The sequence below is a fragment of the Macrotis lagotis genome, chromosome X (genome assembly GCF_037893015.1).
Source record: "Macrotis lagotis isolate mMagLag1 chromosome X, bilby.v1.9.chrom.fasta, whole genome shotgun sequence".
Lineage (NCBI taxonomy): Eukaryota > Metazoa > Chordata > Mammalia > Peramelemorphia > Peramelidae > Macrotis > Macrotis lagotis.
The window spans coordinates 409,532,445-409,558,415 of record NC_133666.1 but is presented as its reverse complement, the minus strand read 5'-3'; the positions used below and the strand labels follow the sequence as shown (position 1 = coordinate 409,558,415).

The 25,971-nt window shown below is 32.6% G+C and overlaps 1 protein-coding gene across 1 annotated transcript in view; it reads left to right on the top strand.

Annotated features, from left to right (window-relative positions):
* Nucleotides 1–25,971, top strand: part of PREX2 (phosphatidylinositol-3,4,5-trisphosphate dependent Rac exchange factor 2) — a 401,699-nt gene that overhangs the window by 354,054 nt on the left and 21,674 nt on the right. The window contains exon 37 of the mRNA XM_074202053.1: nt 15,094–15,196. Within this exon, the coding sequence (XP_074058154.1) occupies nt 15,094–15,196 (103 nt within the window). The remainder of the gene's footprint in view (nt 1–15,093; nt 15,197–25,971) is intronic.

Sequence of the window (25,971 nt, the reverse complement as noted above, 5' to 3'; positions counted from 1 at the left end):
AAAATCAGAACTATTTAGTACAGAATAAAATCAAATATATACAGGTGCATATTACATATATATTCATGAATACACAATTCATATGAAAGGAGAACATCCAAATAATAGTTTTCTTACATGGTCTTAATACCTTATCCTCCAAGGATGCATTGATCTTAAAGAATTCTTCTAATTGTTGTTTGTTGTTGTTGTTTTAATAAGTAAAGCAACAGTTTGGGTTTATAAAGGATTACATACATGAGCAATATACAAACATTCCATTATTTCAGTGGATTAATTCGGCTATTTCTTCCATCTCCCATTGAAACAGATAATCTATTTGTGCTTTCTCATCCTGAATATTTTTGTCCATATCTTCCAATAAAGACTTTTTAGAATGTGACCAGTGTGATAAAGGAATTCTTCTCCATGTCTCTCAGTATCTGTAATGATGTACATGTTAGTTTTGTAAATTCCATATATTTACTAAAATAATATCATGCCTATCATTTACTATGAAGGCATTACTAAGGGTGAATGATGCTTGACAAATCAACAAGTGAGCTGCAGACCTATCCATACTAATTGAACATGGGGTCTCCTTTAGCTAGTAATAATTGGACTAGCCATATTCTCTTCCATTATTAATATATTTTATGTTTCTATGTTTATGTTTTATGTTTATATTCTGTTTATATTCAAGGTCTTTAATTGTATTTTCCTTCTTCTGAGATCTTTGATATTTTCAGCCTTTTCCCTTATATTCCCCTTTTGTTCACTTTTGGAGTCCTTATCCTTTAGTAATGGTTACACTAGAAAGACTTTCTATTTTTCCTCAGTTATATGGCTAGGTCACCTCCTATGTTGATGACCTATTTTGACATTAAAACAATACTGCTTCTTGAAAATTTGTGATCATAATGATTAAATATGTAATCATATTAAATCATTCTATTCATTCCCATCTTGTATCTCCTCATTACCATTTAAATCATCAATAATTTTGTTTCTTGGAGTTTGGAGTAGTCTTTGATTCACAAGCATATAAATTCTCTGTGAGAATTTTTGTGATACCAAATCTAGAGCTCTTTGCAATGTACTCAATCATTTATAAATTAAAAAGAAAAATGTTGGAGTTTTTTTTTTGCTATGGACTGATATTGCTATTTTAGTCATATTTACAGTTTGTGAAACCAAAATACATAGATTTTAGAAGTCTTATGTCAATTTGTAATTTCAAAAAAATTGATTTTTTCATCTAGCATATCAAAGAGCTTAGATTTTTTTCATGCAGTTTAATGTTCTCCTAGAGTATAAATTTCCCAGGTGATAAAATATATGGAATTTCAGAAATAGATAGTAACTTGATCATTAGCTACCATTTTAAAGCAGACACTATTGTCAAAAACTCACAAATGGGAAATAAATCAACCCTAGCTAGAGGGAGCTCAAAGACAAAAATCCCATATGGCTTTAGTCCTTACAGTGCCTGATAGTTAATTATAGCATGTGACCTTTGTGTCTCAAAGAATTTAATGTCTCTCTACAAGTGCCCAAATTTCTTTGTAATACAGCCTTTGGGAGAATGCTTGCTGTTTGATACAATATAAATGAGTATTAAATTTATCAGTAGATCTCTATTGATTTTGAAATGCAAGTCAGGTTTTCATATGTGGTCATATTAAAATGCCCAATCACTTACATAGCTTATATTATCGTTGCTAGTTTGGAGATAATGTAATCTGTTGCAATTTAATTGAAATTCAAAAAAAATATTTCTCACAAGATCATTTAAGTGCATTAAATTATAATGGTGCTTAGATATTTGGCTAAAGTAGAATAATATTTGTAAAACTAAAATATTAAATTAAACTCAGACTCCAGTGAATTTATATCTTGAGTATGAAGTGCAATATTACCTTGAATCATTGTATTTTTCCCTTCTTTGTTTAGTAATTCTTTCTTATAGAATATATCAGAAATAGGATATGATCTCCCTTTGTTTAAAGTTAGGCCCTACAATGCAAACAAAAATATCTCATTAGTGAAATTGTGCCATACAAGCAAATTCTTGGGGGCTCTACTAAATGCTTGGGGCTCATTGTAGAATAGCAGGACCTCCTAAGTTCTAGAAAGTCATTCTATGAGAACACAAGTGTTTGAAAATCCCGCAAATAGGAAAGTACAGACTCAGTCCCTAGCTGTATTTTATCATCCCAGAACCAGGATGGCTGTGTTTGAAGAAGCTAACCACCAGTATTGCACTGGTTGATGATAAATTCAGCGTCAGTCACTTTCAAAGTATATTTATTAAATTGTTGTAGGGTTATGTTTAGTGTTGTTGGAGAACCTATTCAGATAAATCATATTTTTTGAAGTAAAATAAAATATTGATACCCCCAGCATTTCAGTATATTATTTTCATGAATGACTAATTTGTTAAAATGAGTTCTCACGTGAATTAAAAGAAGTCTGCGTAATGCTTTTGATGGATGTCAAGGGCCTAATGGGAGTTGAAAAGCATAGATTTCTTCTCAATGTAAATAATGAAATGGTTGGAGTGAATTCAGCTGAGTGAAGTATGAGTGTGTATATACGTGTTTATATGCCTAAACCTGGTACTACTGAAACTTTATTCAAATCCCTTTGTTTTACGGATGAGAAAAGTGAGGCACAAGGAGGTTAAATGATTTATTTAAAGTCACACAAATGTTAAACATCAAGGTTCTACATTCTACAACATTAGGTTCTACCATCAGTATTCTTCCCTCAGTATAATGTTGACTCTGAACTTCACATACAACCATCTACCTACCATTTCATTTCTTTTTGCTTTTTAATATGTGAAACTAATACCTTCTGAAAAGATGTGATTTTTCTGATTGGAAACTCAGTACACTCTTCTGGAAATCATAGATTTTTTTTGCCATATGAATTGGTTTTCCATATGAAAAAGATCAGGATTCTTTCTCTTTTTGCTTCTTCAATCAAAACCCAGACTTTGTAGATCGAAACAACCTCTTAAAGACCAATTTAATGATGAAATTGGTCTAATTCTGGGAACATTCATCTCAGTCTTGAGTGGTCTCCACCCAACTGGAAGAGTTTATTTTTTATTAAATTCTAAATAATTTAGCCCTCATCTAGCCCTAAAAACCATTTAGTTCATGACCCTGGAACCCCATTGTTCAACTTAAGTGGTCTAGGTGGAGATGGATCCCTTAGCCTATTACAGAGTTGAGAGTGATTTGGGTAGAGATGAATGCCCTTTGTCCAGATAGGTGGAGGCAGCTGAGTTTCATCATGCCAGCTCATCAGCAGGAAGAGCTGAAGCCTTTGAACCCACCTCTTCATTAATATATTCATCTCCTCATTTTTTGTTCACCAATTAGGGTTGATTTCTACCAGACTCACTCACCTTTGATTCTTTGACTACAGCTATCACCTCCCTTTTTTCCCAGATCTTCTTTTCTCCAGGCTCAGTATCTCTGATTCCTTCATCTAGGAGGCAGAGTAGGACTGTAGAAACACTATTCCCTCTGAAATCCGAAGACCTATATTATAATCCCTGATTGTGTATTTCATGTGGGTCCTTATACAATAACAACCTCTATGACTTTCATTTTTTTCAGTTGTCAAATGAAGTAGTTGAACTTGATGGTCTCTAAGGTCTTTGCTAGTTCCAGGTTTGTGGTCCTTTAATCCAACTGGCTTTCATATTACTTATCCTTTCACCAAAATGGGTTTTCTCCTATGGAAGCTCTCCAGAATACCAGTTTGCTTCCTAAAATGTGAATTCTATACCTGAAAACAATATTCCACATACTGGTTGACAAGGGCAGAGTACAACCTCACTAACTCCTCTTGAGCCCAGGACTCTGCACATTTATTCATCTAATCTAATCTAACCTAACCTAATCTAATCTAATCTAATCTAATAGCCTTTTGGTTGCTATATCATTCCACATACTCCTTTGTAGTTACAGTCTACTAAACTATTTGATCTTTTTTTTAAAATTTTGTATTTGTTTGTTACTTTAGACATGCTTCCTAATTTTTTACATATGAAGCTGATTTGTTGAACCCAAGTATTAGGCTGAATTTATTCCTATTAAATTTATCTTAATAGATTCAACCCAAAGTCCAGTATCTACTGTATTAATGATTCTTTATAGAATTTTTCACTGAAAATTTAATGAGTATGCCACTCATTTCTATATCTAAAATGTTGACAAAACAATAAGCGCCATGGTACCAATTCTATATCCCCTTGGGCACACCATGCAAAATGTCCTATCCAGTCAGCTTCATTAATGATTCTCGTGTCTCTTTGGGCCATCTAGATGGTATAGTAGATAGGATGTTGCACCACTTCTGAAGCAGATCAGCTGTCTCACAAATTTAATAGCTGGATAAGTCATTTAATCTCCATGGGTTATTTTCCTCAGTAGTAACATGGGGATAATAACATCACCTTTCTTACAAGTTTTTTGTGAGAATCATATAAGAAATTTAGAAAAAGTACATAACATATAGAACAATAAATACTTTCTCCTTCATTTATATTCCTGGTCCCCATATCTGAATAAGTAAAGTGCTTCAAAACCTGGGTGCAACTACCAATTTCTTATGATTATAGGCTCCTAGATAAAGCTGAAGCATCCTCAGAGATAATTTGGTCCATTTTACTTCATTTTAATAAGGAGGAAACTCCTGAAAAAGAAAAATAAAGACTTGAAATAAGTCATCATATAGTAAATGACTGAGCCGAGATTCAAATTCAGCTCCTCTGCCTCTAAACCTAGCCCTATTGCCAATGAATTAGATTTAATAGTAGCTACATCTATGATAAGAATCCATTTGAATGCTTTCCATAGGGGTCTAAGTGTGAAACATAGATAGAATAGCATTTAGTTGTTTTTAACATGACTCTGGCTACTTTGGATCACAAAATATTTTCAACTTCTTTTCAGTTTTCCATCTGTTTCATTTTCTGTTCATCTTTTACTTTGTCCTTAGAAATAAATATTAAATTGAAAAGGGGGCCTTGTGGGGTTCCATTAACATCACTAGACATAGTCAAGACATTATTGAACTACACTTACAAAGTAATTGGTGACATGTAGCTGTCATATATACTGATGGTCACTGCTCAGCAATAGAAAATATTTGGGTGTCCCTTGGTAGAACCTCAAAGATTGTGAATGACAACAGCATTCTTACTTAGGAGCCACCCCTTCTTTCTGCAGTAGCCATGATAGATAAAGAGAAAAAGACAGAGAAAAGTACTTACTTTGTGCCAAATGATCCAACTCCGTGCTCCAACTTGGTGCTCTTGCCATTATTCACAGTACTCTACTTCTTTGTTCAAGAGCACCAATATCCCTTCATCAAATCATATCATGCATATAATTCATAATAATGTTTTATAGAAATCTACATATTTCATGGAAATTGTTCATTTAATTAATTAATAGCCAGTGAAGCAAGGCTGTCCATTTTCACTATTATTTTTTGATAGAGCTTTACAAATGCTCACATAGCTATCAGTAAGAGTTTGAGGGAAAAAACGAAAAACACTTTTCCGAGAAATAAAAAAAATTGCAAATGAAGAACAAATGTTATTCCCCAGCTTCTTTCTTCTTCTTCTTCTTGTCCTGTCAAGAATACTCCCTGCAATCCTACTTCAGGTCTGCCTGCTCCTTCCACTAGAATATCTCACTCACAATTAATGAACTTCTTTCCATCTTAAAACTTTTTTTCCCTTACTCTTTCCATTTTTCTGCCCTTTCTTCTCCCCTCTAAATGATTATTAGTTTACTGGCTATTCTGGGTTGGGTCACATCAATTTGATACAAATGATAAGGCTACTTTATTAATTTATCAATTCAATACCTTTCAACCAAATTTTTTTATAATGGCAGAGAACTGTAAGGGAGTACCCATCAAAGGGGGAATGTTTGAACAAATTATGTGATGAATACAGTAGTATATTTTGGTTTATATAAAATGACAAATTGGGAGTATTCAGAGAAACTCATGATGACTTGTATTAACTGGCTGGTATAAAATGAAATAAATAGATCAAGAAGGAGATTTGGCACAGCAAATAAAACTGTAAAAATCAAGCATCACTGCAAGACTTCAGAAGTCTGAGTGATGTAGTGAACACTAAGAATGTCAGAAAACTGATGGTAGAGAAGACTTCCCACCCATTGTGAAGTAATCAAAGACAGCATCAGAGGGATGGTGTGCATTTTCAGATTTGACCAAAGAGCTTCTTTGTTTTGCTTGACTGAACTTACTGGCTATGGTTCTATTGCTATGGGAAAGACATCATTAGAAAGTATCAGCTATGCTTTGTTTGGTTTATTTTTTAAAGAAAATCAGTCTACAATCATTAAATAACTGCAGATTTGGAGACCTGAAAAAGGTTCCTGGAATGTTGCTTACTTTGTATCTTTAAAAAAATAGAAAAGAAAGATAAAACAAAACAAAAAAGTAGATTTTAAAAGTCACCAGTGAGAAGGAAAATCATTCCAAACATGGGGAAGAGTCAATTCAAAAACCCCAAATTGGGAACTACAACACAAGCAATAAATAGCATGTAGACCAAGATGGTTGGACTATAGAGAACATGGAGGGAATGACATAAATGACTGGAAAATTAGGAAGTGGTCGAGTTGTGAAAAATTTTTAAGTATCAAACAGAGGAGTAGAATGATGACATGAATTAGACCTATGGTTTAGGAAATTCATGTGGCAATTCTCTAGAAATTTATTTGGACTGAGGAAAGAATTGAGAAAGGGAGTTTGATTAAAAGAGTATACAAAAATACAGTGAAAGCATGAGAATTTCTGAATTCAGATAGTAGCTGTGGGTAAAAAAAGGGGAACATTTGTGAGATGTTGAGAAAGCAATATTATCATTTCAGCAACAAGTTAGAAATTTGCTAGAGAGAGAGAGAGAGAGAATTTACAAATTGAGTGACTGAATGGATAAGGAAGGGAATAAGAGGGAATTGTGGAGAGTAAATTTGGAGAAAAGGAGAAGTTCTATTTTGAAAATGTTGCACTTTAGACTCCAACAGGATATCCAGTTGCAAATGGTAATTGGCGATTGGTGATTGGTGACTGACATTTAGGTGATAGTCTAGAAAAGAACATCCAAGCAACTTTTTTCTTTAAAAGGGAAAAAAATGAAAGTACTTCATAAGTTCTTTCTACCAGTTTGATGAGTACATTGTTAATTTTTCTTGTCAGTTTATAGAATGCTAAGTGATGAGCTAATTTTAACACCAATTACATAAATAAAAGAGTAAGTGTTCTTTTTACACAGATATTTTTGTAGTTAAAGCTAAGATATGAATAAGCAGGAAACAAGAGCAGTTTAATATTATTCTGAATTAATGATAAATCAAAGATTTTGAAAAATTGGTTACTAAATTGTATCCATTACCTTCATGTTCTACTCTCAGTATTTCAATTTGACTTTATGAAGTTATGAAAACTATTTAGATTAGAAATATGTCTTAAAGATTTATTGATGATAAAGAGAAATTGATGATTTACCCATATCATTACAGATATATAGCCCCTGTCAAATTAATGTCCTCAGGAATATGCACCAAGTTAAACTATAGTCCAGATTATTCTATTGTTATTGTTACAAAAGTAATTCACATTATATATCCAATAGATCTGTTTTGCAAAAAGCCAATTAATTACCTTCTTTTCTGTTGCTTAGTCATTTAAGTCATGTCTAAGTCTTTGTGACCCCATTTGGGTTTTTCTTGACAGAGATACTGAAGTGCTTTGCCATTTCCATCCTCGACTCATTTTACAGAAGAGAAAATGAAGTAAATAGGGTTCAGTGCCTTGTCCAGAGTCACACATCTATTGTTATAGGGAAGATTTTAATTCGTAAAGACGAGTTTTTCTGATTCCAAATCAAGTGTTTCCTCCATTGCACTACTTAACTGCTCAATTACTTACTAACCAAAGAAGATGACAATTCACATCATTTATTTTATTAACTTTTCAACTCTGAGTAGAGAACAGGTTAGTAAGAAATGATGTGAAAAATAAATATTGGAAAATTTAGGAGATATTTTCTAGGCTGTAGAAGACTTAATATTTTAAATAAGTTAATTAAAATTTACATGAATTTGAGGTAGAATTTAAATGAGAACATTACATTTTTATTGTGAGGTCAATTTGAGTCAAGGTAGAGAGATTCTATATTAAACATTAAGCACATGTTTATGGTGGGGGAGGGCTATGATAAGGACCCTCTACAACCTCAAAAATTTATATTCTTTTCCCTAAATGGTTTGAATACCCTGTGGTAGAATGGAAAGGATGGTGAACTTTGGATCAATAGAAACCTGGTTTCAAATCTTGCCTAGTAATGGGCAAATATCTCATGCTCTCTGAATCCCACTTCCTTTATCCTCAAAACTTGCACTTATAGGCATACTGTGTGGATCAAATGGGAAAATGAATGCAAAATAGAAGAAAGGCTACATGATTCAATGGCACCATCATTGTATTAAAAGTCACTAAAAATCTGGAGTTAAGGTCCATCTCATATGTTTGTGAGCATGCACAGAATACATCAACTCTTTGAACCTCTGCTTAGTCATCTGCAAAATGAACATAATGCTACTTCTAGGACCTGCCTCACAAAGTTGTTTTGAAGTTAATATGAAGTAATATATGCAAAATGTTTTGTAAAAGTTAATATACTAGGGGCAGCTAGGTGGCGTAGTGAATAAAGCACTGGCCCTGGAGTCAGTAGTACCTGGGTTCAAATCCGGTCTCAGACACTTAATAATTACCTACCTGTCTGGCCTTGGGCAAGCCACTTAACCCTGTTTGCCTTGCAAAACCTTAAAAAAAGTTAATATACTATATAAATATTCAAGGTGTAACTTGGTATAGTGAAGAGAGAATATGTCTAATCTTATAAACCATGGAATGATATACAAATATTCTTCCATACCTACATGATAACCCTCTCTTCCTACACACATATTTGTTTAAAAAGTTTGTAATTTAGCATTGAGGGAGTTCTTGGAAAATGAAAAATGCTCTCATAGCATCTGATGCTGACACCACATTCATGCATCATTGAAAAGCCATTTGCTTGCTAGTTTGTGGACCCAGATTCTTCCAGAGACTGCCAGAATTTGAAACGATTTCTGCAAGTGTTGTATTTTTCCACTCAGCTTTCACAATGAAATAGTTGGAAAGATGTATAAAAACCTATAAACCAAGGAAACTAAGTGCTGGGGCAAATCTTTCAGATCTTTGATTTCAGTTTCATTCTGAACTCTTTGTGATATTACTAAGGGCAGGATTTGACCTTGGTTGGAACACCAATCATTTACATTGAGTGGCAGCATTTCTTGTCATTTCCCCAACTCTCTCCTGACATTTGACACTGGTTGAGATTATTTCAAAATTGCATTATGAGCAGATTAGAAAACAAATCTCCATGGAAGTTACTTTGTGAAAGAGGACATCATCACTGCCACTTTGATAAACTACAGGTGGAAATGCAATAGCACAAATACATAGGAATTCACCCAGTTTAAAAATAGATTTTCTGTTAGAGACATCATTTTAAAAAGCATTATTAATTCTAAATGAGCTGCACTTGTGATAAACTGAGACAGAGGGCATGGTCTTGGTCCTGGTGATTTCTCATCCAGGACCATAGTCCTTTTTTGAAATAAGACCTTTATCAAAGGGAAGGGATAAAAAGTCAGATGGTACTCTGCAGTATATTTCTCTTTCTTTTGCTACAAAGATAATCTGCTAGCATAGTGTTCAATAATGAAACTGCAAGTATTTTCATAGCTAGGTCCAAGGGAATAAAGCAGTATAATTAATGAAAGGAATAGATTAAATTTGTTTTGCATTATAGTTTAAACTCTTCGCAATGAGAAAATGCTTATTATAAACAGAGAAAGAAAGTGTACTCCTTTTTCAAGATACCAAAAATATATTTCCATGAAGTTTAGGGGATAAATGAAGATTTTCTTTTATTCTTTCATCTACAATGTAGTGGTTTCTATAGATTGAAATTTTAAAGTCAATAAGAGATTTAAATTTAGAGTACTAGAGATTTTATATTAGTTTGAAGAAGTTTTAAAAAGCTATGTTCTTTTACAGAGACTGACAAAGACTTTTGGGGGAAATTATTTTTTATTTAGCTTTCAATTCTACTTCTCAGTATTAATCATATTTTATCTTATATAAGTTCCATATGCACATAAAAAGCCATATTAATCATGTCAGATTGATAGACTGTACTTGCTATTGGAAAACAAAATATATTCTATTAGTAGCTAATTATAAAATACTGACCCATTAGGGTGTCGTTAAGGGTTTCAAATGAGTGCTGCTAAAAAACTAATTTAAAGACTGCTGCTCAAGTCATTTAACAGTCAATGAAACTTAACATGTTATTTGTAAGAAAATAATTGATTACTCCTATGAATACAAAGAAAAGCTATCAGGCTGTTTCTAATGTGACAGTAAAATGTTTCAACTCTTTAACTACTTTAAAAATGCATCATTATAATACTTTTCTCTAGATTTGAATAATTTTTTGTGCTAAGATTACACAGCTAATGTTATTTAGATATATCTGTTTCATATATTCTTCAGGAAAGATTTTTCTTGTGGTCTAATCATGGCATGAATGTAACAGTGGGTTCTTGAAAACTGTGGGTACACAAAATAAAATCTGATAGATCCTACCAAGTTGTAAATATTTAGAGTCAAGACCCTGCTTTACATCTGTTGTCCAAGGATCAAATTAAGTTTGGAGAAATATAGTATGAGAGATTAACCATATAAAGTAATGGAACCATAAAGTTCATCTTAGTAAGACAGAGAGATGATAATCAGCATCAAAAAATGGAATACCAAAACTGAAAAATCATAAATCCTTGAAGGGTTAAATGATTCTTTTACAGAAATGAAACAGTGTGGTCACTTTAGTAAAATAACATCAAAGTAAGGGAGTTTAAAAAAACTAATTGAGGAGGAGAAAGAAAGAAGAAAAGTTTATCAAAGAAATGAAAAAATAAGTGATAAAACCCCCAAAAAAGCATAGAAAAAAAAAACAGTTATATGAACAATGAAAAGGGGCATGGACCTTTGACTTCATGATTGGCCTTGGAGTCAGGAAGACATGTATGTGTTTCTCCTAACACATACCATCTATATGACAGTGGTGAAGTCACTTAATCTTTAAATGCCCAGGTAACTTTCTAAGGTTCCAAGTAAACAGATGGGTCACTGATATAATTTGAAAAAGGAATTATTTCCCAGGAGTTAATCACAATGAATTAATCAGTTCCAGACTCCTTTGAATACTACCCAAATGTGATAGTGCAAGTAATACAAATTCAAAGTACCATTTTATAGAATAAAAACATAAATAATTTTCATTAAAAGAAAAAATTGGAGTTAATGGGTGAAAAATATGAAATAATAAAAAATTTGAATGAAAATGCTTTCAGAGAAGTAAAAGGAAAATGAATCCCTTAAACATGCTAAAAGTCAAGTTTCACTTTTCTTGGAGTTTTTGTATAGGGGTACTTTCTACATGAAATGGCCTTATTTATAAGACCATTTTGGTACATATACTTCCAGATAGTTCTAAGTTAGCTTTTATTTATAACACCAAATTCTGTTCCTGATTTAATAATGGGATAGTGCAGTTTCTTTATAGTTTTACAAATAAATTCCAAATGACTATAAACTTCTTAAAACTACAAAAATGAATTATAAATATAGGATTATTCTTTTATAAAATATCATATAATCATGATATTATCTGAGAACAAAAGTGACAGAGAACTTTATAATCTTTGTTATTTCATCTTACTGCATAAACACTAGTACAAAATTCTAATTCATTAAGATATTGCAGTGGAATGTTTAGGTTAGTCCTTATTTGTGGTATATATTTTTAGGTGTTTTTTTTTTTTGCAAGGCAAATGGGGTTAAGTGACTTGCCCAAGGCCACACAGCTAGGTAATTATTAAGTGTCTGAGACCGGATTTGAACCTAGGTACTCCTGACTCCAGGGCCAGTGCTTTATCCACTACACCACCTAGCCGCCCCTTTGTGATATATTTTTAAAGGTATTTGAATGTCGTCAATTATGCTTATCAATAATGTAAATATATTTCATTCTATACTGATTTTATTTTGCAATATTTTATATTTTGAGCTTAATTGATGACATTTTCTTTGATAATGCAGAAAATTTCACTCTCTTTTTGTCTCTGGATCCCATCTTAAATACCTAGGAACTAGTAGAGTACTGAAAAAGTGCTGAAGAAACAGACTATTTAAATAAACTCTATATTAGAAAAATAAGTTGAACAAGGGATAAATTAAATCCCAAAGGGGAAAAAAATTCCAAAATCTAATTGAATCCTATAAAACATTCAAAGAATAATTAATTTCAATACTCCATAAAGTTTTTGCAATAACAAGAAAAAAAGGGAATGCTTCTTAGTTTTTTCCTAAAGTATAAATATATCATCTTGATGCCTAAATAAGGGGAAGACAAAGCAGGAAAGGAAAAGTATAAACCAATATCCCTAATGCATATTTATATAATTATTTTAAGTAAACTATGAGGAAATTAGCTGCAACACCATATTAGGAAGATAACCACTATGACCAAGTTGAGTTTATACCAGGAATACAAGAATGGCTCAAGATAGAGAGGGTTATAAATATAATAAATCATATTAAGAATGTGAATAATAAAAACCCTATTGTCATATCAATATATGCTAAAAATTTTTGATGGCATCTACTACTTATTTCTTTAAAAAAGTAGAAATCAAAAGAATAAATTAATTAGTAGTATTTATCTAAATTCAATAGCAAAAGAAAATGTTTGTGATGGAGAAATGTTATAGATCTTTCCAATAATATCAGGACTAGAGCAAGTAAGTGTTCCCATTAACACTATAAGACAAAAAACAGTTTCAAAGAATATGATTGCCAAAAAATCCCTTTTTGCAGATAACATTTTATATAGAGAGAGAACCCTAGAATTGTAATTAAAATTCTATGGGAATTACGAACAACTTCAGTTAAATTTCAGGAAATAGGAAAAATTTCACAAAACTATCAGCATTCATATTTTCATACTCACACACAAATATACATGTATTTAAATTATATATGTGTGTGTGTGTGTATTCAGTCAGTAAGAATATCTAGGAAGAGAAATTCCATTAAAATTACTATAGAAATTTAAAAAATACTCCCAAATGCATTTGCCAGTTTTCATTCAGGTACCAGTCAAGTCATTTGCAGAATTAAATTCAGAAATAAATATAGATCCAAATATTTGGAGAAGCATGAATTGTTCATAGGTAAGTTCAGCAAATATAATAAGTGACAACATTAGTGAAATAAATATATTTTCTACAATACCAATAAAACTCTAAAACAGTTTTATATAGCAAAAAAAATCATAAAATTTTTATGGAGAATCAAATAATCAGGGAGAGAAAAAGATAAACAAATAGAAACAGAAGAAACAGAGAAAGAGGGACAAATTTGGAACATAATATATAGAATCACACAGGCATAGTAGCATAATTTTTCATAAATTCAAAGACATCCCTCTCAATTATTGGGGGAAATATTTACTATTTCATAAAAACTAATGTGACTACTAGACATCTGGTAGAAATTAGATTTTAAGCTAACACCTTGCATAAAATGTCATTATAAGCTCCTAATGTATATATGACAGATATAAAAGTCACAATATAAATAAATAAGATGTACAAGGAAGAAATTATTTTTACATCTGTGTATAGGAGAATTATTCAAGAATAAAATGATAGAAACAATCACACAATTTAAAATGGACAGTTTTATTCCTGTAAAACTTAAAAGTTTTGTACAAGAACACCTAAAGTAAAAATTCAAAGGAAAATAGGTTATTGGGGGTGGGGACAACATAAATATATTTGCAACAAATTTCTTTGATAAATATATTTTTCAAGATATAGTAGTGATCTCACTAATTCAAATTTATAAGATTAAGAACTAATCTCTAATAGATAAATGTTTAAAGAGTATCAATAGTTTTCAAAGAAAAAAGTGAAGGTTCACTATCATATGAAAAATTCTCTAGATTATTAACAGTTAGTAAAATGAAAATTAAACCATCTTTGAAGTTCTACTGGCAATATAAAGATTTAAAAAGTGAAAATATAAATGTTGGATGGACTGTAGGAAAGCAGTGTCAGTTATGTAGCCCACAGTACTGACTGTCCAGAAATGCAGGTGAAACATAACTCTTCCTATATATACACACATATATATTTATATATATTTGAATGTAGTTCATATGGGAATTTATTTTGCTAGACTATATAGATGTGTATTTAAAGGTTTTTTTCCTTTCATAGAGGAGAGAATAGGACAGTGGGAGATTAATGAAAAAATTCTTGATACTTAAAAAAGAAAAATGTATTGTGTTAAATTGAATTAAAAGTTTATTAAAATAATTTCTGTATAAAGGAAGTTTATTGTGGTTGTTATAGCACCAACATTAGAGTTAGGAAGATGAGTTAAATTCATACACCACCTGTGAACCTGTGACCCTAGGCAAATATCACTAAAACTCTTATTTGCCTCAATTTTCTCATCTGTAAAATGGGGATAAAAATAGAATATACCTCATGGGACTAGTATGAAAATCAAATGAACCAATATATGTAAACTACTCTAAAGACCTTAAATCACATTTTTAAATATTAACTAATAGTAACTATAATTATTACCCTTTAGAGTATGTATAATATGTATATATCTACATATATATTCTATATATTGTATGTGGCATAATATGTGTACTTTTGTATATAATATTTATAAATATATTCATATATATTCATATATAACTCATATGCCCCTAAAGTGGAGCAATGGATGAAATCCTGGGTCTAATGTCAGGAAGTTCTGAGACTAGATTTAGTCTCTTATTCTAAATATGTGACACAGTGTTTTTGTGACTATATGTAACAATTTATTCCACTTTGTCTTTGTCCACAGATGCACTCTAAGTGTTACTCTGGAACAGGCTATAATTCTGGCTAGGAGTCATGGACTACCTCCCCGGTATATCATGCAAGCTACAGATGTAATGCGAAAGCAGGTAAACTCAAATGACATGTTAGACTTGTGTTCTTAAAACTCCTCTACTATCTACATAGCAATATTGAAAAGTACAGTGAAAAATAGGAAAAAGGAACTGCATATTGCCCTTAAACCTTGGTTATCTCCTCCTACCAGAGATAACAGCTTAGTGTTATTAAATGTCATCTTCTTCTGATCATTAGGACTTATCTTTGTTCCCATGCCCACTGTGCTCATCCTAAATATTTTTTCAGTCCTTTGAAGACTAATATCTTGACTCCAAGAAAGAAAGATAAATAAATAATAAAACCATCTCCTTAGACTGTTCTCTAGTTCTCTATTTTCTCAACTTTCAAATACCCCCCTTCTCACCCTTTGACATTCTCACCTTTTCTGATCCTCATCTCCCATCACCTGCATACCAGTGATATGTGTGAGGATAAAATGGGAGAGAATGGTTGTTTGTGCTTTCATATCATGAAAAAGCAGAACATGAGAGTATAAGAAAGCAATGGACATAAATAAGGAGATGAATGCCTGCATTTCCTTTCCTATGTGAATACCTTCATGTTTGCCTTGTCTTACTGGCTCCTTGATGATGGATAGCCCCCAGCAAAACAATGGGTTAATTGGGAACACCACTGCCTTAGAGGGCTAAAGAACTCCAAAGCTGTCCACAAACCAATCTGACCTTGGGAGATTGTTTTCCTCATCTTTGTAAATGGGGCTTGAAGTTTGCAAAGTTCAGATGAAAGAGAATGTATATGAAAGGGTGTTGAAATGTAAATAAAACTAGATAAAGTGCAAAGGATTCTAATCATCCTTTTTTGACATCATGAAAACCATATTTATCCCAGTTTTATAAAATTTTATCAGAAAAGTAAGAAAGAGACTTAGGACACTGAAATTGGTTTTTATTTTCAATGCTCTGGGTCAAGATTATTTGCTTCTAATGGAAGTTCTAAAATTCTGGTTTAAATAATGTAAAGAAAAATAGACCTCAAAACCTGCACAGAAAAATGTATTAGTGTACTATGTATTTCCAAAGTATCAATTCTGTGCAGCTAAACTGTAGCTAGGCAGTGAGAGAGTGTGACATGAAGTCAGGAAGATCTAAATTTAAATCTGATCTCAGACTCTTACTAAGTTATGTGACCCTGGGCAAGTTATGTACCCTCAGTTTCCTCAACTGTAAAATTGAAGATAACAATAACATTTCCCTCCCAGACTTGTTTTGACAATCAAATGAGCTATTATCTGCAAATTGCTTATCTGGGACAAAGTAAATCCTTAAAAAATGTTTATTTTATGTAAAGCACTTAGCTGGGGGAAATAGAAAGTTGACTTCAAGTCATGTTCTCTGAACCAAGGTGTACATCATCTATGAGGGGAATAAGGCACATGCTCCGAATTCAAAGTGGAATTGAAGAATTATAAAATCAGATAGTGTGGCAAGGTCTGAAGAATTGGACATGGCAGAAGGAGGGCAGTGCTTTGCTGACTGGGGTGATCAGATAAGACTTCAGGGAAGCAATGGCATTTGAGTTGGACTTTAAAGGATGTGTTAGCAAGAAACTGATGACTCCGATATCATTAAAGCTGGAAATCACCTTAAAAATAATCCTGTTGAGCTTCCTTATTTTATAGGTGAGACAACTAAGGCCTAAAAAGATGACATCCTTGAGGTCAGCAATTTAATGACAGGCAAAGGTCAAACTCTGGTCCACAGATCTGATTATGCCAGTCAGTCTGCTGAAAAATCTTTAGCGACATACTATTGATTCTCATTGCATGTTCAAACTTCTCTCCCAGGCATGTGACCTCCTGCTATCGGATAATCCCAATACTTACATAGTCTTCCTTATATGCATAATCTCTGCTGTGAAACTATGCCAAGTACATTGAATTCTAATGCCTTTAGACTTTGCTCATAGTCATTTTTTCCAGTCATGTTTTCCTTGTTGTCTCTGCTTGGATGCATGAATTCATACCCTCAAGATAGAGTGATGTGCTTCCAGTCTCTCAAATAAAAAATTCCATTTTCTCCTCTTCCTGTCTCTCTTCTTCCTAACTCCTGCAAGAAATTCTTATCCATACTATCCATTGTTGACTACTTTGGTTCGCAGATAACCTTTTCAGGTCTAATAATACTTCTGATCATTAGGACTTATCTTTGTTCCCATGCCCACTGTGCTCATCCTAAATATTTTTTCAGTCCTTTGAAGAGTGATATCTTGACTCCAAGAAAGAAAGATAAATAAATAATAAAACTGTTCTCTAGTTCTCTATTTTCTCAACTTTCAAGTACCCCCTTCTCACCCTTTGACATTCTCACCCTTTCTGATCCTCATCTCCCATCACCTGCATCCCAGTGATATTTAGAGTTTATGCCATAGGTACAAAGCTAAACGGTTTCCTATTAGACTTAGATTAGTGATTCTATGTTACAATATAATGTACATTTGTTTTTAAAGCATCTCATAATTTTCACATTTTATTTGTAAAATAAAAACATGATATAATAGTATGGCTTATTTGTATTTGCAAATCTGCAACATTTTAGCAGTATTATATGCATGTTATTTAAGTTCCATTTTCTAAACTTCCAACTTACAAATTAACTTCAATACCACAACATATTTGTAAATTGGAAGCAGCTTTTATAGCAATATTTACTATAAATGCTTCATTAATAAGGCAGTACTATTATTAAATATTAAACAAAGCACAGAGAGTTTAACTTTCTATTGAGTCCTTCCTAAATACCTCTTTAAGTTTAAGTATTGATTCAAGAAGATGACTCTGTATTTTGTTATATTTGTAATGAGAAGTAAAAAGTATAGAAACATTGCAGCACTGAAATTTTTCAGTACCATTAATTATATTATATCTGCTTTCATATATTTCCTAACCTCTTATTATAATACCATATCATAATTAATCTAAAATTAAAAATATAGTTTATATTTTATTGTTTAGATTTATACTTGTGAGATATGTCTTATGGTTGTTGTCCTTCATCCTCAGAGGACCAACATGTCATCATTGTTAGAGTTAAGTTACATTGCATCTGACTAGCTGATCAGACCTATATGAGCTTGGGATGATCTACTACAGGTCAGATGCAAATAGTACATCTGAACACCTAGGGTGAATTCTCTAAATTTTTGCATCCCTTTTGAGCTAAAACTGGTAGGTGTATTCAAAATTAAATGGTTATTAGAAGTTAAAGCTGAGCTTTATCCATTATCTATTTGTGTAATTCCATAGAAATAAGTTTATTTTCTATTGTAATTTTGTACTTCAGATTATGTTAGAGCTAAGGAATCCCACTAAATATCTACTATAAAAAAGATTAGCAATCCATGAGTTGTTGTAGTTAACTTAGGTACTCCTTCCCACTCCCCAACAAAGTAATTGAGTAATAAAAGCTTTGGATCCAATTACATTCAGTAATAAACTGAAAGGTTCCCTTTCTTAAGTGTTTGAATTTCCTGCAAATGTCACATTTTATATTGTTGTTTTTGTTAATTTGGGTGACAGACTAGGGCAACTAAATGGCATAAGGGGTAGACTATTAGTCATAGAGTTAGGAAAATTTAAGTTCAAGTCTGATCTGAGACACTTAGTATGGCGTGACCTTGGGCAAGTCACTTAATCCATGTTTGCTTCAGTTTCTTCAATTATAAAAGGCGATAGTAAATAATAACACCTTCCTCCCTGGGTTGTGGGGAGAATCAAATTGAATAATAATTGTAAACTGATTAGCAGTCTGGTACATAGTAAGCAATATATAAATATCATAAATGATATGATCATCATTCATTTCTGCCATGTGGAGAAATCTTTCCTTTTAAGACTATCAATTGTAAATGAATTGTTGATCAGCATATATGAAAGAAATATTTTTGCATGTTATAAATGTAAAGTAGAAATATAAAAACTTTCCTATTGATCTAACCAAAGTAGACTTGTAGAAAAATGAAAATCCTTACAAATAAACAAGTATCTGTGCAAAGAAAATGGATGATATAAAGTTACTTTTCTCCTGTTGTGTTTTTCTTTTATATATTATATATAATATATCAAAAGGGAAATTAGACTTTATATGCATGCTATATAAGCAACTGCAATGAAACTTAAATTTTACAAATTTATCTACTAAATTATTCATGTTTACAGTTGTATTATACCTAAGGATTACATAGAAAAATTCACCAGTGCTCAGATCATTTATCTAGAGCCACACAGAGTCATATAACTTATGAATCTTCATGAATTTTCATTCCCATGTTGAAAGATACTGAAATGTCAGTGTGATTCTGGGTTAATGCTTTACCTTTCTTTGTCCTAAACAACTGTGTAAGAATGCAGAGAAGATGCAGGGACTACGCAGCACAGTGCCTGGGACACTCTTAGTGATTAATGAATGTTTGCGACAGGTCTAGTGCCTAACTCTGTCTCTTTATACAAGACAGAATATTTTTTAAATTGTTTTATTATTAATTTATGCAATAAAACAGAATATTAATATATTCTTTTGGTTAGCAAACACAATGTTGCAAGTCACATGGATGTGAAGAACTTTGTATTACCATAACATTACTGTAAATAGTAAATTCCTATGATACAAATGAAATATGTCTGTTTACAAAAATGATTTATGTAGCAAATAGTTACAGAAAATTTCCAATCTTGGGAAATTAGATATCCTGAACATATTCTTGTAAGAAAGCTAGAAAAGTGTCCTGGGTTCCTTAATCATTCAGTATATTGAAAAAATCAGGACTATTCCCCCTGAGAATATTAAAGGAGATGTAGAGCAGATTTGTACAGATCACTCAGAAACTATTTAATGTATATTGAAGCAGAGTGATAATGAGAGTTTGCTGTCTTTCCAGTACAAAGCACAGATTAATTAAACTAATTGCTGAATTGATTATTGTGACTACCCCTAAGCAAATTCTATTTGTCATTTTTAAATAATTGAAACTAGAAAGCATTTTAAGTGTAAGTTCTACAAGCAAATCTATAACTGAGGAGAATTAATTTTTCTCCTCATTTCTAGGAAATTCATTTCTTCTTGTACAAAGTTAGTAATTGGAGAATGTTCATTTTGAACTCACTATTTCAGCATGCTCAACATTTCTCAACAATTTTGTTAGACTTTCTCCCAACTTTTTCTTTTAATGGAAAGTCAATATTGTTTTTTTAGGAGGCCCACTCACACACACATATACACATACATAATTAACAGGAACTTCAAGCTAAAATGAATTTCCTTTTTAGAAATTGTGACATGCTTTTAGTGAACCCAGATTCTCCATTGTTGAAAACATTCTCTCTCTAATTCTCTCCCAGTATTCTCATTCTCTCTCTCTCTCTCTCTCTCTCTCTCTCTCTCTCTCTCTCTCTCTCTCTCTCTCTCTCTCTGATACTATTATCATTTTGGATCCTGGAACACCACAAAACCAGATGGACTAGAATTGCTCTTCCAGAAAGCTACAGGGAAATCCAAAGATTCGTGCATAAGAAGCTTAAGCAAATTTCAGTGGAAACAGTTCTGGAACTCAATTCATTTTTACACCTCACTAAATTCATAGTTTAATGCAATTGATACTTGATAAATGTTTTTCAGTTGGATGATTGATTAAAGATACAAAATGAGACGTATAATATAGTAAAGGATTGCCAGGGTTATAGAAGTACAAGCCCTGTCTCTGTTATGTGTCTACTGTTCAGCCCTGCAGCTGATCTGCAATGGTGGGGGCATCACCACATCAATTATTCCACAGCAGAAATATAACTATGAAATCAGAGTTCCAAATTAACAAAAGATTATGGGAAGTTATATGGGAATACCATATAACTCAGCCATCCCAAGGTAACAGATCATACATTATATAACAAATTAATAGCAAAGGGGAAATTTTTGTGACATCTCCTTAAGAAATCATATAGTCAATTTTAAACTAAAGAATACTTTCGGGGCAGCTAAGTGGCACAGTGGATAGAGCACCGGCCCTGGAGTTAGGAGAACCTGAGTTCAAAGCTGACCTCAGACACCTAGCTGTGTGGCCTTGGGCAAAGTCACTTAACCTCATTTCCTTGAAAATACTTAAAAAGATATATACTTTCCAGGAATAGTGAAGTAAGTTGGAGCAAGCTTACCCTAGAGAGGATGAGACCAATGATAACTATGCCATATTAAGCTATGATACATTTTTAGTGTATGTAGCCTGGTGCCATATGGAATGTTGATTTCATTTGTAATAAGTGATAAAGGCTACATTTTGTTCACATGTAGTCTAAGTAGTCAGGCTATGATCTGATCTATGTTCAGGCTCCTGGACCATTTGCTTTATAACCATGGATAAATTGCTTAACCACTTTCCCCTCAGCTTGTCTGTTACCAAATGGGACAATGATGATTGTCACCTTTCTCCCTCATTGGGTTATTAATGCACATTAATCAAATAATATTCCTAGTAAATTTTTGAGTTTTTTAGAAACTGCTCAAGTGTGTTGTGTTCATATTATTTAGGCACAATTTATTTCATATTTTTATATGTTGACATTTCCTAACTGTTTTTTAATTTCTAGTCACATTATTGGTTCTTATTAAAAGCAAAAGAACCCTATGCGATAAATTTTTTGAAATGTGAACATGAAATTATTACCACTCTCAATCAGCAACAAATTTACTGAACACTTAATATGGGTAAATCACCATTGCTCTTTGACTGCACTAATAAATATAAGTATTGAGGTAAAACTGTAAAAGGCACACTTAAACATCACTGGCTATCAATTCCATTTTGGTCTTTAAAATATTAAATTATATTCCAGAATCTTATGATCCATTCTTTTTCTATTCTCCTTACATTTTATTTACTTTCAACCTCTGTCTCTCCTCTCCCTTTAATAATCCAAATCTTCACCATCTTTCAATATCTTTTACAATTATCTTCCTCTCCATGAATCCTTTGGTAATTGCTCTCGATGTGAATGACTTCTTCCTTTTCTGAATTACTATATCATTTGTCATTACAGCAATACAGTATAACACTGAATAATAATCTATCTTATATTATTAATCTATTGATTCTTCTTATTCTTTTTATTCACAGAAAATAACTTTTTTTTTGAGGAGAGAGACTGTCTTTTACTTGTTTTATATCTTCACTCCAGTCCATTCTCTACTCATGTATCAAATTAATCTTCCTAAAATGCAGATGTGGCCATGTCAGTGTTCCTCCACAACCACCCCATTCAAAAAAACTCTAGTGTCTCATCACTACTAGAATCAAGTTTAAAACCTTCTGTTTGGCGCTCAAAGTCATTCATAAGAACTCGTATTTTCCAGTCGTCTTTAACTGTATGCCTCCCCCCCCCCCCCATACACTGTGGTCCAGTGATACTTCTTTGCTATTCCTCACATGACCCTTAATCTTCAGACTTTGGCAGTTTTTTCATTAGTTATTTTCTTTGCCTGGAACACTCTCCCCCAAAGCCACCTCCTACCTTTCCTGGCCTCCTTCAAGTCCCAGCTAAGATCCCATCTTCTATGAGAAAATTTTCTGGATCTCCCTTAATGCTAGTACCTTCCCGTTATTACCTTCACATTGTCCTTGACATGTTTTCTTTGCATTTAGCTTTTTTCATGATATCTTTCCTAATAACTACTGGAGAACAAAGGCTATCCTTTGCCTCTCTTTGTATCCCTAGTGTTAAGCACAATAACTGACACATAATTAATAAATGCTGATAGCAGACAATGCTCTTGTGATTTCCCAGTAACCAATGTAGTGAAACAAGGTTGTATCCTTGCTCCCATACTTTTTAACATGATGTTTTCAACCGTATTATCAAATACCTTCACTGGGGGATGAACCCAGCATCAAAGTCAGCTACAACACTAATGGTAAATTCTTTAACTTGAAAAGGCTACAAGCCAAGACCAAAGTGGAGGGCATGTTAGTGCATGATCTTCTGTTTGCAAATGATTGTATACTCAATGTGGCCTCTAAAGATGAGATACAACAAAGTATGAATTGATTCTGTTTTTATGCTAACAGTTAACACCAAGAAAACACCTGTGTTCCATCAGCCAGCACCACATAATCTGTATGTGGAATCATCGATTACAGCAAATGGAAAAAGTTTGGAATACCATGAATAAGTGCTCTTACCTTGGCAGTGTCTTTCATTAATAATGAGGTTGATGCACACATTGCCAGAACTCGCTCAGTATTTGGGAGGCTGCAAAAGAAAGTGTGGGAGAGAAGAGTTATTAGACTGATAGCCATACCAAAAGTCTACAGAGTTGTTGTGTTGAGCTTATTGCTGTATGCCAGTATGTTGTATGATATTCCAGGAAATTAATTGCTTAAAAATAAATTGCATTTGGAAGTTTCTGCAAATCACCTGGCAGGATAAGATACTAGACACTGAGGCCCTTTCTTGAGCTAAACAGTCAACCATTGAAACATTATTACAGAAAGTGCAACTACAATTGACCGCTGTTGTATGCTTGCCAAAAAAGATGATTTTATGGAGAACTCACACAGAGCCAGCACTTACAGGGGAGTCAGAAGAAACCAAATGGAGATACCCTGAAGGTCTCTCTTAAGAACTTTGTAATTGATTGTGCAATATGGGAAACACTGGCTCATACCCACCCAGCATGATGTACCCTCATCAGAGAGGGTGCTATGCTCTATAAACAAGGCAAAATAGAAACAGCTCAAAGGAAATATGATATATATGTAAGATTAGAGCAAATTGTGCCTAATTTAGGGTAGAGCACTCTGAGTTCATGTTGGTCTGATCAGCCACGATCGAACACACTATGTAACTCATCTCTAATCTAGTGATGTCATCTTGGTCTTCTTCAGTAACAAAGGGCAAGAATCAACCAACCAACTTTTGATCACAGTATCACATTTCTTATTTTCCAACTAGGTTGTATGTTTCTTGGGTTTTTAGCTCTTTAATGTCAGGTCTATTTATTTAGTTAACATTTATACTGCTTTCTGAAATTCCTTTTACATTTTTTATGAGAAGCGCCATGGCACAGTGCATGGTGCATGTAATTAGAATAAAACATTACGTTTAAGTGCTATATTAATGATTATTCCCTTCTTCCCCATATTTATTAGCTATGTGAGTCTGGGCAAATTACTTTCTCAGTTTCCTCTTCTATCTTATGATGTCATGATACCATGATATAGTAAAAGATTTAATAAGAACTACATCAGTAATAAAAATATCATTAACAATACATAGGCCATTAAACAGAAAAAATATATAATGTTAGGGAACATATTCAAAAGGAGGAAAAGGGATATAGAATCAAAAAGATAAAATTCTATTAAAAAATAAAACAGAATTTTCTGTCTATTATCCTTTTGACTTTGGACAAGTTTCTTCATATTTCTTGGTCTCACGTTTCTCATCTACAACATTTTTCAACTGAAAATTCTGTGATTCCATAAGACCTAACAATTCAGTTAAATACAGCAAATCTTTATTGAGCATATACTAGATATTGCATAAAGTGATGGGTATATATAAAAAATTTAGATAAGACACAGCCCAGTCTTCTGTATAAAACATGAACAGTTTGTAGGAAAATTTAAGGTTTAAATTATGTTTCTAATAAAAAAAATAATTTAGTGAGATAACAAGGGATATTAAAAGTACAATCCATTTGATTTACTATCCAAATAATATAATTAAGATTTATTTGTATAACCAATGGTATAAATAAAAATGTGCTTTATGGGGTTTTCTCAAAGGGTAACTACTAACTGTAAATATAACTTGAATATTAAATGATAACCAAAGGAAACAAAATTTAACTTTTCTCCTTTTAGGTATCTTATATGTCTAAAAATTTTCTGAAACAAAATATAAAAATCACTTCATTAAATATGTCACTGGGGATCCCCCCTGGCTATCTATTATGCATGCTACATAGCATGCATAATAAAATTAATGAGTATTTCTTATGGAAGAGATGAAAGTAGTAGAAATAGTTGGAATTCTCTTATTTATATGGGAATCAAAAGGTTCATTTGAGAATTTCAGGGTCTTTTCTTTTCCTTTTTTTTTTTTTTTTTGCCATAAGCTGATGGATTAGAAGTGGTAACATTAAAAGAACAGAGTAAAAGATAATACATCCTGTGAAATTTGACCTTCACCTGAATTAAACTCCCTCTAGGTACAAATCCATTAACTTGCCTTTTAATTTTTGCAATCACCATGCACAGAAAAAAACTAGAGACAAATATTTAGGTATTTTAAAAGGCTACATTGTGACATTAGGGGAAATGTCCACGAGTACCAAGGTAATATGTAGTTAGTTCCCTTTTTCCTAGTAGCTTTAATTGCCATCTACTTCTGAATGAGTGAAAAATCATTCTAGAATATACTACATGGTTCCTCTTCTCTTTTCCTTTTTTTTCTTTTTCTTCTCTTTTTTTAGTGCCCTTTCCCTCCCTTCCTGCTAATGTATCAATTCTTTGCAGTGGTAAGCTGCAAGATAGAAAGTGGAAATTCTTGAGATCTTTACAGACCTGACTCTTTTCTAAAAAAGTTGCTCTAGAGGCATTTTTTTTTAGGTTTTTGCAAGACAAATGGGGTTAAGTGGCTTGCCCAAGGGCACACAGCTAGGTAATTATTAAATGTCTGAGGCCAGATTTGAACTCAGGTACTTCTGACTTCAGGGCCAGTGCTCTATCCACTGTGCACCTAACTGCCCCTCTAGAGGCATTTTTTAAAAAATCCTTT